Source organism: Platichthys flesus, chromosome 13, assembly GCF_949316205.1.
Source record: "Platichthys flesus chromosome 13, fPlaFle2.1, whole genome shotgun sequence".
In the NCBI taxonomy this organism is placed as follows: Eukaryota; Metazoa; Chordata; class Actinopteri; order Pleuronectiformes; family Pleuronectidae; genus Platichthys; species Platichthys flesus.
In genome coordinates, this window is record NC_084957.1 from 10,755,027 (window position 1) to 10,770,423 (window position 15,397).

The 15,397-nt window shown below is 43.0% G+C and overlaps 1 protein-coding gene across 1 annotated transcript; it reads right to left on the reverse strand.

The window, feature by feature from the left end:
* Positions 1-608: 608 nt before the first annotated feature.
* Positions 609-11,956, reverse strand: znf148 (zinc finger protein 148). Its single transcript, XM_062402754.1, has 7 exons — positions 11,862-11,956; positions 9,129-9,519; positions 7,255-7,380; positions 6,992-7,115; positions 6,766-6,849; positions 6,550-6,668; positions 609-6,364 (listed from the first exon to the last, which is right to left on the reverse strand). Exons 2-7 carry the CDS (start codon positions 9,501-9,503, stop codon positions 4,724-4,726), a joined length of 2,469 nt encoding a protein of 822 aa, XP_062258738.1. The 5' UTR covers positions 9,504-9,519; positions 11,862-11,956; the 3' UTR covers positions 609-4,723.
* Between the last annotated feature and the right edge of the window lie 3,441 nt (positions 11,957-15,397).

Genomic DNA, 15,397 nt, shown 5'->3' on the forward strand with positions numbered 1-15,397 from the left:
ATTCATTCAACATCTGATGTCTGTGTAGTATTCAGACCACAACTCAAACTGGAAGAGAGCAGATTATGTGAATAACACCAGAATACTGAAGGTTATGTGAAGATATAAAGGGCTGAACAGAAACCAGCGGGTCTGTAACCTTTTGTTTCATTTGAATGTATGAATTCTGAGTTATTGAGAATGTATTATGCTTCAGTATTACCCAACAGCCCACCCGTGTTTCAAATAAGTATTTTATTACAATAACAAAAGCCAGGATATTTGTACACAGCTTGAACGTCCTACCTCTTGTTTAAGTAACAGTTGTTCAACCGTACCATTCTTTTGTTTTGTATGTTCTGTTTGGGCTCCATACACGTGATCATGGTCTAGAGTCAACTTACAGTGCTGTATGAATGTGTATGTATAGGTGTGTGTAACCCAGACAATTCACTACATAGATACAGTCCATTTAGGATCTACCAGTCAGAACAATCAATATAACAACACCAAGGAAATGGTCTTTGCTTGATGAATTGTTCTCAGACTTATGACAAACGAAATCAACCAATTATTCCACACGTGGCCCCAGAACATGAAAGGCCTCTTCACCTCAAAACAACCCAAGCTCATGGTGTGAATCATTTTTATTTATAAGGACATGACACACAACAATCAAAACAACAATTTAATCTGATTGTTTACAAACCATAACATATTGCAAAACGATCTAATCATATGGGGTTACTTGACTGAAATTTACCAGCTACAATTAAAGCTGCACGTTATTAAAAAAAAAAAAAAGAACAAGTTCACTCGACCCGACAAGTTAGAGCCCATGCAAACAAACCTCCCTGTCTAACTTGAGATCAACGCTATCCCGCCCCCTGGTGGCAGTGGAGCGATGAGGCTTCCTCGTCAGAGTTCGTTAGAAGTATGAAAACGCCGGTTCAGGTTTACGCTCCATCCTGTTTGAATCATCTTGACACAAAGGACTTATACAGAGAGGAAACGAGGGTAGCAATAGATGACACGTTTCAAAAATACTTTATCAAAAAATTCATAATTCAGATCTTTTTCTTTTTCAGACAAGCTTTTTTTTTCTCTAGCTTATACAAGGACACTTATGGCCAGGTTACTGACAGTAGTTCATTGAAAGGAAAAATACCGTTGTACTGCTGATAGGTCATGAATCTCCATAAACAGTTGTTTTTTTTTAACTGAATTCAAAATGAACACTTTAATGGGGTTTACAATTTCCCACAATAGAATTACTCCTCTGCGATGTGCTTTTAAAAACTGCTTTCAGTGAAACAGGGAGGTAAAGGAATATTTAGAGATTTTTTTGAGTAAAATTCCATTCAAAATCTACTTGAACTGACATGAATTTAAGCTGCTGAGGTTGAACACCAAAAATGCTGGAGCATTACTTTCTGGGTGTTTTTCTACATACATTTTTGTACAGTCAAAACCCATCATGATGCAAAATCAACTGCATTAATGTCCCAAGCAATTTTATAACCAATAAAACCGTAAAAGGGTCAATTGTCTTCTGCTAACATTGTTTACACACTAACCTCAGGAACACGCAGCGTGAATGCTGAAAACGAACAGATGTGCCTTTCTCTGACAAAAAGTGTCTCTTGCATGAGCCTTGTCCCGCGATCGACACAGAGATCGAACAGTACTTCTCAGAACGTAAAAATATACAATGTATTTACAGCAGAATATTGTCTGTACATTCTAGAGGGAATGTTCAATGAGGATAAAATAAAGTATCTTGGGATTAATGCGGGTGGTTGTCTGAGTAGGCGTCGATTTATGCCGCAGCCAATGGGAGCTTGAAACAGTAAGATCCGACCCCCACGTCCTAAAATAAAGCCAATGCAAAAACCATAGCTTACTTGAATTGCGAAATTGTAAAAAGTGGACAAATTTGAGCATTTCAGCACCGTAGGAAATGAACAGGGATGACCCGCACGCAGCCGTGAAGTAACTTTCATCTCAGTTGACACTCGCCCTAAATAAAACGTATGACCGGAGATCTTAAGTTTAACTGACATTGATTGGTGACTAGGATTTTGAGCAGGACACTGACAGAGTTGCAAGCAATCACAGACGTGTGTGGTCCCTCCAGTTGTTTGTAATCTCACACCATCCGTGAAGTCCAGGGTTGGTCATTTGATTCTGAAACACTTTTAATTCTAGTTCTTGAATACCTGTTCACAATATAAAGACAGGAAAAATGCAACTGCTCATAGAACTGTATTAAACAGGACCATTCGCTGACGATAGACCGAGGTTAGCGGGCAAGTCACGGAAAAGACGGCTTCCAGCAGTTGTCACTCAGTATACGTTCATGTGTTTTGGAGGCGTAGCTTTGACGAGAGAGCCAATGGGAGGGGGTGGGATGTTTCGTTGCATGTTTTTTTCAAAGGGTAGCCTAGTTTTAGCATAAAATCAATGCTAATGTTACCCCGGATCACCCACAGAATCGGCACCTATGTCCGTCTGTCCCTGATTGTCAGCAGAAACGTTAACAAGAGGGAGCTCGAGGGGGAGGGAGCGAACCTAGTTTTCGATGGTACAGTGATCAACACAGTAGCACCTAAGACGTAACACAAACATGTACACGTGGAATACAGTGAAGAGTGCGATAAAGTACAGAGGAGATCTCACTCAACCATATTTAAAACAAGGCCTATAGACAGATGTTGCTTACGAGCGGATCACGATCAAAACTACGTATATATATATATATATATAACATAACTCATATGGACAAACTGTAGCATGGTACAGATAATGGTTTAAGACTTGACTCTGTGCTATTTCTTTCTTAAAGTCTATGATGGGCAAAATTAAACATAGCTCCCACATCTCAACGTATCACAGACTGAACAGGTTGATATAGCTTATGTGTGTTGATATTGTGCAAGTTGAATTAGTTACTTTAGAACATTGGCAGAGAGAATGCATGTTAAAGAATGAGAAAAGAAAAAGAAAAAAGAAAGAAAGAAAGAAAGGCACATACAAAATTGATGAAACTTGAAAACCAATCTCCCTGTTTTCTTTGACCTTTGACCTTCAATGAAAAGAAAGGGTTCTCGTCATGGAGGTTTTGTTCCCCAGAAACCAGTGCAAGCTCCGATAAGAACCAGACGTCAAGCTGCAGCTAAGTGACTAAAGCAAAGAGGGTCATCTCATAATGTATATCTGACAAAGGGGCTTTCACTATAATTGGTCCATGTCAGAAATCTCAGTTTTTGCCTTTTTTAAATAAAGGTATAATGCAACTCATCCACTGTGATATAAGTGCCACATCTCTTGTAGTGAATAATGTGCAAGTTGTGCAAACATTAAGCACAATCCTGTCGTGTGATTTCACAACAACCAAGAGAAAATAAGAATTATCCTGCAGACATTACATGCGTGCAGCTTTTTTTGGGGGGGGAGAAAATCTTTCAGATCTAATCGGCCCAGCCTTTTTAAAAATTGCACAGTTTATACTGCACTGACGTTATATTGGTAAAAGTCACTACCTGGAAATTCCACCAAGAATGTTAAACAATTCATGATTGATAATTATTTTGGGACATCACAAAAAACAAATTAGGTTCAATCTGTGAATGAGAATCAGATCCGACAAACACCGTTACACGATTTGTGTAGAAACACCCATTTGAGGCCAGTTCAAAAAGACATTTAGTCAATAATCTCTAATTCTGGTTTCATTTTAATGAGCAGTTTAACAGGAGTTCCCACCCGGGCCACACTGGGTGCGTGTGCAGTGTGTGACAGCTGCGTCACTGATCTGCTGTGTGTCGCTTGCTTCTGTTCAGGTGTCTGTTGTGTGTCTGCTGCAGAGCTGCTACATGAAGTTTCTGCTTAGATGACTATATAAATAAATATATAATTATATATGTAGATATACATATATATAGATATCAATAGTATAATAAAGTGATGTGCTCAACTAAATGCCAGGACTCTACTGTAGGAAAGTTGTGCATCTTATGGTGCACCTTGTTAAGACAGATTAACGGATTCTGTGAACCAAGTGCTGTACTTCAGAGAAAATAGGTGAGACCCAAACTCTCTAAAAGAAAAGCATGGGCAGTGTGGCCGCTCTGAGCTGAGGACACAGGCACAGAAATGAGAAGCGAGACGGGACTCCAACGCACCAGCAGCGCTCACACATCCAGTGTGGCCCTGGCTTCATAGAGAACTGAACTATAACCTGATACACAGCTCGGGGGAGGTAGCTACAGAAAGAGAAAAAAAGTTATACATAAATAGGGCCTACATTTTAAATAGTGGAAATATTGCATTAAGCAGCAAAAGGCAAACTGATTGACAAATAAAAACATTCAAAATAAACTATGGCAACAGTATGAGAGAATATTTCAATATCATTTTCATATTATTTCCTCACACTTTAAACTTTGGTCACCCCTTATCTCTTCATGTACATTCCGGGGAAATATACCCACTGATGATTAGAATTCACTTTTTTTAAAGGGGAAATGCTCGTGATTAATTCATTGTCAGTACTTCCATTCGGTTGAGGTTGAACTTAGAAAGAAAAAAGATCATGAATGAGTTTTGTGATCAAATGCTTCAAGAAAGAGCACTCGTTTACAACAGGACTTGATTTGGCAAAAAAGGAGACATGAGATAAAGTGCAGCCGAAATTATTGACAGAAATGAATGATGACCCCCCCACACACACACACACATCCCTTCAGCCAAATGTTTCACTGGATGAAACGTCTGGGGAGGAGTTCAGTTGAGATCTGCTCTCAGTGACTCTGACTAAGGGGAACTCTGCGAAGTCCGTGCTGTGTGCCCGGAGACTTACTTGTCCGTTGTTTACAGTAAACTGTGAGGAGGCTCCAGATCTCGATGTCTGGAAGTGAGTTTTGAAGTTCTGATCGAAGGAGCTTATCTGAAATGTCTGCAGTATTCCTGGTGAGGACTCTGTCTTTTTAGAGGGCGAGACCTGCTCCAGAAAGTCCTCCTCAGCGGGGGACACTGTGGAGGGAGGGGTGGTTTCATCGCCTGAAAATGAAAACGAGTGCTGGGAGTCCCCGACCAGTAATCCAAAGTGAGGTTTGTCTAAAGTGGACCTCAGAGGGGAGCTCATTCCTGATTTGAACCTGCTGGGGGAAGGAAACTGTTTCTCTGTGGAGAACAGAGGCTGTCCGGCTAACGTGGGGCTTTCAGAGACCAGGCTGAGGCTCTGGCTGGTCAGGTAGGTGTCGTTCTGGCTGGTCCTCTCCAGGGCTTGCTGGAGAAACTTGGAGTACTCTTGCAGGAGGCTGACCTTCTCTGTAGCCGGGGGAGCCTGGGCGCTGGAGGCTCCGAGGCTCTCAACGGGGCTGCTGTCCGAAACGTCGGAGGAATTGATGGATATGCTTGACGTCACCTCCGTGTCTGCCACGCTAAAGGAGATGTCCGACTGCCCGTTAGCTTTGTTGGAGTAGTGCTCCAACAGTGTCTGAAGAACCTCATCTGGTAACACACTCTTGTCGTGAGATGCCTTGATCTCTGCGTTGATTGGCTGCGACTCGAGAATGGTGACGGGGACAGTTTCGTCAATGACTGCCGACACCACGGTTTGTGTAACAGGCGGCTGGGAGGAGATGCTGCTTGTGTTCAGGCCATATTCCCGACTGTTGTTGGCCATGGCCGCCTGAAGGTAGCGTTTCTTCTTGAGGAACTGCATGGCGTCGTCGTAGTTTGTGCTGCTGGGTGCTGGCTTTGTTGGTCCTCCTTGAAGGGTTTCGACTGACTCCAGTTCAGTGTTGCTTTCTATTTCTAGAAGGCCTTGCTTGTCCACGATTTCAAAGGTGTACTGTGTGACCTTGGTATTTTCCTCAAAGGAAGACAACGTGGACAGACAAGGAGGAGTCTGTTCGCTGGACAGCTTCTGACTCCTCTTGGGGACTTTCTTCAGAACAAGCTTAGGAGGGGTCGTCTCCTCTGACGACACGTCTTCTTCTTCTTCGTGGTGGCCGGCCATGTCTTCAGGGAACTCCACTGAGTAGTCGGCAATCACATACTCGTGTTTGACTTTGGAGGACACATCATAGAGAGGTGGACCTTCAATTTTTTTCTGTCTCTGCTCCTCCTTCTCCTCCGTTTCTACAATAGCGATGATGTGCCCTTCCGTCTGGACAGTGGAGGAAGCGCCTGAGCTCTTGTCTGCACACTTCTGGCGTTTTTTCTTGGGGAGTGAGCACTCTTTGGCAAGCATGGGGAGACCTAAAGAATCTGCTTCACGTGAAGCTCCCACTTTTCCAGCAGCCTTGTTGTTCTTTCTCTCCCTGCTCTCGTGACACATTCGCCTGTGCTTTAAAACCCGGTCTGTTCTGGAGAAGTACTGTGGATGGAGGACACACAAGTCACAGCTTATTTGGTGATTGTTTTGTCTTCTTTTTCTTAAATATAAATATACAGAATAGAATAAAGTGTGTCTAAAATAATGAAGATGCTAAAAGGTCCAATAAATGTGAATTGGGTGAATATTACAAATCTTTATACCTCCAGATTGTCTATGTAACGTACCTGGTGACAGTAGTCACATTGGTAGGGCTTCTCTCCACTGTGAGTCCTCTTGTGTCGCTCCATGTGATACTTCTGAATGAATCTCATCCCACACTCATCACAGCGAAAAGGCTTTTCCCCTAAACACAAACAGACAAAAGAAAATGGAGATACACCAGACTCACTTCTATATTATAAATAAAATCCTAGTAAATACTGACTGTATTCTTCACTCACCAGTGTGGATCTTCTCGTGTCGCTGGAGGAGATATTTCTGAATGAAGCGCATGTCACACTGGCTGCACTGAAATGGCTTTTCACCTAGAGTTTGAATGAAATACATAAATATGCAGAAACCTCAGTGTAGGGACACAAAGCTGAACACTGCTGAAGGCCCCTTTTTGGATTTAGCATTTCAATTGGGAAAAATAATCCATCCGCACGAAAAAAAAGTAATTCATACCAGTGTGAATGAAGACGTGCCTCTGCAGATGATAGTTGGTTCTGAACGCAGCATTACAGTGACCACAGATGTGACACTTGGGACTCTGCATGCCCAATGATTCGTCGTCATTGTTGCTGAGAATCTATGATTAAAGAACAAAGACAAACACAGGTATTTGTTTTAATCTTTCAGCTGTCTCTGAGCGGATGCATCAGTCCCTCCACTCTCAAGCTCGCAAACAGGTTTTAAACCCTGAATTTCTTTTGTGTTGTGACCTTCACCTTTGCTGGTGAATGCTGCTTCCTTTTCTTCTTCTTGGGACACACCAGCAGGTCCTTGGATGCCTTCTTGTCCTTCTTTATCTGGACCGCTGGTTCAGACAGCTTCACTTCCTGCTTGATGCTCATCTGTTAATGTAGGACCAAAGATAAGTCAGATACATGACCTCCTCTAAAACCATCCAGCACTCACACAACCAAAGTGAGGCGGTCACTCTATTTAGCAGCGACTCCTTCACAACTTAAGCAGCCAGTGAATGTGGTTCAAGCATTCTCTAAGGATTTACCCCTGCTTGAGGGATAATAGACCAGAGGAAAACCACTAGTCCTAGAAAACCTATGAAATGCTGAGAAATTACATCTGCGAGAGACTTTTTTTTAATTATACTGCCACTTTCCAAGATTTCTGAAAATAACCTTCTGTATGGCCTGAGCTTAAGAAAATACGATCCAATTGTTATATACAGGGAAAATAAATGCTTCATCTTGTCTGTGATGCAGAGAAATAAAAAGCACAAGCACAAACATTTTTGGTTGACAGACCAAACCTCAAGGCAGATTTCGGTGCCTAATTTGAGTGACTGAGCTCTGTAGTGAAATAGCAATCAATAAGAATGCCTAGTTAACATTACACTTAAGTACGGTAGCAACAGACACTCTGTAAGGCTCTGGCAGCATGTAACACTAGCCCAGAGTTAGCTCGTAGCGACCTCAAACGCGAGTTGACACGACAACCTAAAAATACCTTAAGCTAAAGTGTGGCTGTATTTTCACATGAGAATTCCTGCACTGGGATGAGCAGAAATCAATTCTGTGTTAAGGGAGGAACACGACAAGCATAATGAATCATCTGGTGACACACAGGACCAATGTGAAAACAGAAGGTTGCACCGTGTTTGACTTCATGCGTGACTCCATGACAAGCACATCATTCGGCAGTGGGCAGACGATTGATGTAGAGTTTGGAGCATCTGGTCTGGAGCATTTTTGCTGTACCAAGCACTGAAACTATTATTTAGTATTAAATTATTGTAGTTGGATTTGGTTTTATTTAAGTGACTTTGTTATTTAGATTTGTTAATATTTCCATACTTTTAAAAAGTACAGCAACACATAAGAAACTGTGCTAACTACCATTCCTTCTCTACATTAAGAGCCTGGATTATTCTAAATCAAAACTGTGAACACCTCAATGGTATTTGTTATCTTTTGTTTTTCATGTCATTCTTGTGCTCAGGTTGGCAGCTGCTCTGCTTGTCAATGTCTCTGTGCAAAGTGTTCACACCTCACCACCAGGCCTTATATAGAAAATTGTGTTGTCTTGCTATTTGTTGCTACGTACTGTTCCTTCTGTGTATTTTAACAGCTGTTGCTGTTGCTTTTATGTAAAATAGGCCCTGTTTATGTCATGCTTTTATTGCCTGCCCAGGGGACTACAGATGGGAATAGGCATATTTTCAGAAATGTTGTTAATATGAACCGTCCCTGTCCAATAAAGGTAATAAAGTAAAGTAAAATTAAGTGAAGAATTAAGCACAAGCTTAGAAAAAAAAGACACGATACTCAACCCTATAAATTAAAAATTACTGTCGTTGAGTGAAATGTTAAACAGCCATCCACATCAAAAATATTGTATATGTTACTTAAGTCTATTCAGGCTTTTTTGACTATGAAGGTGTACAACTGTTAACAGAGGCACGGGTGGTTTCCATGTGTTAATGCCTAAGATACATTTTCAGTGATGAATGAACTGACCGCCTCTAAAAGACAGGCCAAAGAATGTCATTAATATCACATCACACTGAACCCTGAGAACAGCAGTCACACAAATAATCTTATCAAAACATGAAACACTTCTTAAACCAGCATGGACTCACTGGCATATGTAGCAAGCACGGCAACTTATTGGTGAGTTTTAGGGGGAAATGCACTCCCACCTCTCCTCCTCCCTCCTCCTCTTCTCCACCACCAATATTCTTCATCGTCTCCTCCTGCATCATCAGCTGCTCTGGTGGGAGAAGGTCGTGAGTGACCAGCGAGGTCCCGGTCAAGTCTTCGTCCTCCTCGTCTTCCTCGTCGTCTTCATCGTCGTCTTCGTCCTCGGCCAAGAGAGGGTGGTTCACCAGGGACCGTTCACCCAGGGTCATCAACACTAGTCCTCTTCCGCCGGCCAGCCCGACTCGCGCTCCTCCATCTACCCCTCCGTTGCTGCACTTCAGCAGCATGCCATCCAACTTGTCATCAGCGTTCATCTTACATAGAGTAGTTCTGGAGTTTTATTTGAAAAAAAGAGACATTATATTGCCACATTAGTACATGTTCTAAATATAGTGGAGAAAGAGAAGTCTAGGTCAATATCAGCAGCATCATAAAAGCGTACAACCAGTACACTAACCATAAGTAGGTCATTCTGTTGCAAACCATCACACTTCAGGGCCGCACAGTTGCAAATGTTATTAAAATATTTCATGCTGTAACTAGTAAATGGGTAATTTTGCATTTGCCTAACCAACACCATGTTTTTGCAATTCCCTTTTTTACTGTTATAATCACTCATGTTATTTGTTTTAATTTGGGATAGCATACTGTATTTATTCCAATAGATTCAGGCTTTGTTTTTCCATATCTTTCTTAATTAGGATATGAGACACATGACATTAGGTTCCATAGATTTCTCATGTGACTAAATCAGCATGAAAATGTCCCCCTTTTTTTCCTCCTTCATTCCCACAACACAAAACAGCAACTCCGGCAGGAATAGTAGAATCCATGTTATGCAGCCATCTCTCATGTAAGATCTTGTCTTAGAGGCCAAATTAAATCAACTTACTTCAACCATGCACTGGTAAATTTATGCTAGATCACATTAAGATCTGTAATGGTGTGGCCCAAAGTGTTAGGATATGAGATAGAACAGAATATCATCATGAATAAAATTACCTAAATTACAGACAATTGTAAATACGAAGGAAAAGCTTAAACTTTCAATACAACATTTCTTTACGAACCATAATTTGACCTTCTTATGTGAAGGTTACTTATTAGTAATTTGTTTAAGAAATATATTCGAAATTTATAGGAACATAAAATGTAAAAGAAGTTATCGAACTAGTCTGTGTACAACATGACTTCAATAATAAGAATAACACTAGGCCCGTGAAAACAGCACAAAATTAGAGTAAATTCTCAAGTATGTCCCTCTGTGTAAGGTCTGATCACACACAACAGCTGACCCAGTTAAAGTTGACACCAACTTATAAGAGGCCCTGTACCATCAGCAGACAGTCGACTGAGAAAGAGAAATACAAGTTATTTAGATTTATATAAAGGGTAGCAAGTCAACCTTACCTAGAGCTGATCACATGCACTGATCACAAACAATATTAAAACCAATAACCTTACAGTGTTCTGGCTGATGGCTGTTTAAGTTAATGTCTTAATGATCCAGGTCAAATATACTTGTTTAATGTGGCCTTTTAAATTACAGAACATGATCTTGCCAGCTCTGAGGGAGTAGATATAAAACCAGTTATACATATTTCACACTGAACAATGACACTGACTTGTAGCTGCACTTCAACACCTCCTTAGTTAACCAGCAGTGGCTCGGTGTAACATAAGCTAACCTAGCAATTGTGGACCGTTTAAAATGAGTGGACGTTGGAACGTGAGCTAATCCACACTGACCCGGGAGTCTCTCCCGGTTTAAACAACAACCGCTGCGACCCATATGTAAACACACTCACTGTGTCACTCGGGTTAAGTGGGTTAAGTCCCTCGCCTGGCAGCTAGCCTGCTAGCTAGCTAGCCGCGCCTGTCAGAGCTGCTAACTTCATCACGTTCACAACCAAAACCTCTGCGGAGACGTAGGAAGAGGGGCCGGCGCTCCTTCAAATTAAAACCTCGCTTATCATTTCGAATAGGACAGCGTGTACAAATAAACAAAACAACGCTCAAACTTAGATTTTTATTGAAACTCGTTGGTAGTATGATCTGAAAAGGGCTATAAACCACATCAGCCAAGCAAATTAAGTATCCTGAAAACTAAATATGACCTTATTTCAGTTATTTTTATTCAAGTCGAGACTTATAACTATAGCATAATCCCACCCAGCAAATGTCGCAGGATACATTTAATGTTTCTGCTATAACTCGTCCACTGACTACCAAACACATGTCTTACTAGAAGCCTTATTCTGAAGGCTACGGCCGGAAGCCCAGTCTTTTACTATGCAAGTACTCGACCACTATCTACGGCCTGCATGAAGCTAGTTAATTAGCTGCTAGCACGTAGCTGCAAACATTGAGCAGCTCCTTTAGCCGCAGTATTCAGTTGACACCGCATCCGTACAGTGACGGAAGAGTCCTCTTACAAGCAACACGCGTGAATGAATCCCAGCTCGCACCAAACGCCACGAATGACACGAAACACAACTTCGGTTCGCGCAAACTTCTCAGCGGTGCTATAGCTTCCTCACCCACTGCGCTCCACAGGCCACTATGCTAGTGAAGCTAACTAGCTATAGCTCGCTACCAAGACAAAAATACGACGCGTCCCGGCGGCGCACGGGAGAAATGTCAGCTGGTAGAGCCGCATTGTTTCTTCTTACCTTCTGGCCGTCTTACACCTGCCCGGCTGACATGGTTGTTATGCGAGAAGAACACAGTGTAACGATGGTGTGCGGAATAATCACACACACCATCACTGACATGGGAGGCACGTACGTCTCTATTTGTCGCCATCTAGCGGTGGCGGGGGGTTAGTGCGCTGAGCAGTGCGCCTCTGAAGTAGAAACTGCTGAACACAATTTATTTATGAGGCTAAAAGAGAACAAACAAATACACAAACGAGTAAAAACGAACTTCAACCCTTTGATACCAATTTATATTCAACTCTGTTTAATCGAGTGGGACTTTTACTATTAATATTATTATATTCTATCTCAAATTATCAAGTCATCAAGCTGGGCAATACAACAATACAAATAATGAGTCTCAACTATAGTAATATAACGTTTCAACACACACACATTAACACACATATCAAGTGTTTGTCAAATAGAGTTTAAAACCACAAACTTCCCTCAGGAGCAACAATTTGTCAAGCACCTTAAAGAAATAACCTGACGTTTATTGTGATGATTATTAATATCGACTGATTCTCAATTATCTACCCTTTAATACGAGGAGACATTAGAACTATAGGCTACTTCTTTTAATAAAGGTGCCTCAACAAAACACGAACTATTAAGGCTGTACAGAATTGTTTAGAATAAGAACATTGTTAAATACAAATAGGCTAATGGGCTAATCAAGTGGGTTTAATGGTCATATTCAGTCGTTCTCAAATGAGGTACTGTGGACCCCTGGGATTCCCAGGCACAATGTCAGGGTGTCAATGAAAAGTTTAGTTTTAGTTACTCATCAGAGATGGAAAAAAAGATATGATTTTGATGATTATTTTTTATTGTAATACACAAGTAAGACGGATCCAGGGAATACTGTATGACTTATAGGAGGTATATGACTGTTTTACCACAGAACTTCACGTTGAGGGTCGCGATATGAGTCTCTCTCTCTCTCTCTCTCTCTCTCTCTCTCTCTCTCTCTCTCTCTCTCTCTCTCTCTCTCTCTCTCTCTCACACACACACACACAAACACACCCCCTCCAATGTGAGGAATACTAATCAACCTGTTTGCTGACAAGTGCAGCAGCTCGGCTCGCGATTTGGGACTTCTCTCCTCTCTTGAGTCTAGAGACGTCTCTGCTGGTTTTGAATCAGAACCTCCACCTGCTGGATTTCATCGCGCTATCCAGCGATCATCTGCTTTCTCGCTGCTGTGTTCTCTGCTGTGCCACGGGCAGAGACAGAGGGGACCTGTGGACTGACAGCCCACTCACTCCTGCGCCTCTCTTCTAGCCGGGGAAGCCCCTCCACGCGTTGCGCGCCTGGATCGCCGGCAGCCCATGTAGGATACCTTCACGGCTTGGAGTGCGTCGGGGTCTAAATGTGTAAGTTCGCGCACGGCAAATCTCCGGGCTCCATCCTCAACAGTTGCCACCGGAGCGGAGGAGAGGAGCGGAGGAGAGCGAGGGAGACAGCGGACTGAGGACGGACGCACGGAGCCCCCCTGCACGCCGCTTCTGCCCGGCTCTGCTCCTGACATGCAGTCGATCATCTCTCCGGTGACAAAGGCCATCCTCGTCGCGCTCTTCATCTTCGCCATACTCCTCATTCTCTATGTGATCCTCTGGTACATCTGCAGGGACGTTGACTGCGACCACGGCATCTGAGGACTCCGTTAAAAAAAACGGGAATAACGGGGATTTCGCGATGGGGCGCGCGAAGGAGCCCAGGGTCATCCCGTGAGTCTGCTCTCTTTTTGTTGTGTTTGTGGCTTGTCTGTGGCAGTGCGTGTGTTTCTGTGTGTGTGTACACGCTTGCATTCCCATCGTTGTCCTATCCCCTCGCGCGTAATGGTAAATGCGCTCTGGTTTACAAAGGTGATAACCGGCGTGCGTCCCCCCCGGCCCCCGGCACCCTGAACCCAGAGAGAGACCCTCAATCAATTCTGTTCAACTTCATATCGGTCATCTATCAATATGCAACATTATGCACCACCGACACACTGTTGTAATTACAGGGAAATACTCAAAGGTGAAACAATGTCATGAGGAGGATATCGAACTGGTGCGGAAGGCGCGGATGGAGCGTGTGCGCGCTCACATTTAAAAGGCTGCACGAAGGGCCGCCGGTCACACTGCGGTAGACAGCGTGGGGGTGTCCCGTAAGGTCAAGAACAGCAGTGTTTTCCAATATTGTTTGGCGCTCCCCTCCACCCTCCCCTCTTCCCAAATCCCCCACCTCCTCCTCCCGTATACATCTGCAGCGTTAGGTCACGTTCGGTTCATCTTGGTCTCTGTGGATGCTTCCACATTGGCGTTTTACATCCAACGAGATAACGGGATTATCTCCATTGGCTCCTTCGCGTCTTCTTCCTAATCTGTTTTGTGCCATGTTTTGGAGCCCTTATCGCAAATACACCCTCTAATGCTTTTACGCATAGCGCATTTATATTCCCCTGGACATCCTCTGAGCTTGTTGCAACACGCTGTATGTCCAATCTTAGTTTAAAGTAAGATGTCTCACAGACACTCACACTCACACGCACACACACACACACACGCACACACACACACGCACGCATACACAATCTGGCCGCACGCTTGATGGAGGACCTCTCAACATTGCAGGCACGTTGGCACCTGCACAGTGGCTACATGTTTTTTGTCTCATGGCCCATAAAGATATTGAAGATAATGAAAGTGTGAGATATGATTGCCGCTTTCCACGGACCCAAAGTCATTTGCTTTCATCCGCAGCAACCCCAGACAGGGGGAAATGAAGAAGCTGTGCACACTCTAAAGTAGATAATGTGAAGGACACACCAAGGACACGTTGCCTTATGAGGCTTTTTTAAGACATTGGAGCAGGAATGTGGAGAGAAGGACACACAGCAAACCCCATGCGACAAAAATTGCACATCCGCATCTTCACGGAACATGAGGGTGGTCCTATAACAGGAAAAATGACTCATACCAGATTAGTGCTGATTGATAATCAGTATCAGCAACACACACTGTAAAATTAGCCCCTTTTCACGGAACACCCCTTAACACCCCCAGAGGATTTAAACATCCAAGCATCCCCCACACAATTCATGAAAGTTTAAGATACATTTTTTCATAAACCTTCTTATTTAGAGCTGCAGGCGCAACGTGGAAAAATCCATAAGCAGCCTAATTGCTGGATGCAGCCCGGTAAAACGGCTGTGTGCACTCTCCTAGAAAAGGAGAGTCTGGAGGGATAGCAGATGCCCTCTTTGACCGGACAACAAAATGATTTCTGTCAGCTATGAGTAGATATACAGCCAACCTCTGTCACTTCTCAACACACACACACACACACACACACACACACACACACACACACACACACACACACACACACACACAAACACACACTGTAAATGGCTGTTCCAGGCTGTTCCAACTTCATCAGCCCCAACACAGAAAGATCCTGCTCTTACTGTTGGTGTCTGTCTGCCACTGCCCTGGATTGCCTGTGTTTGTGTGTGTATAAGT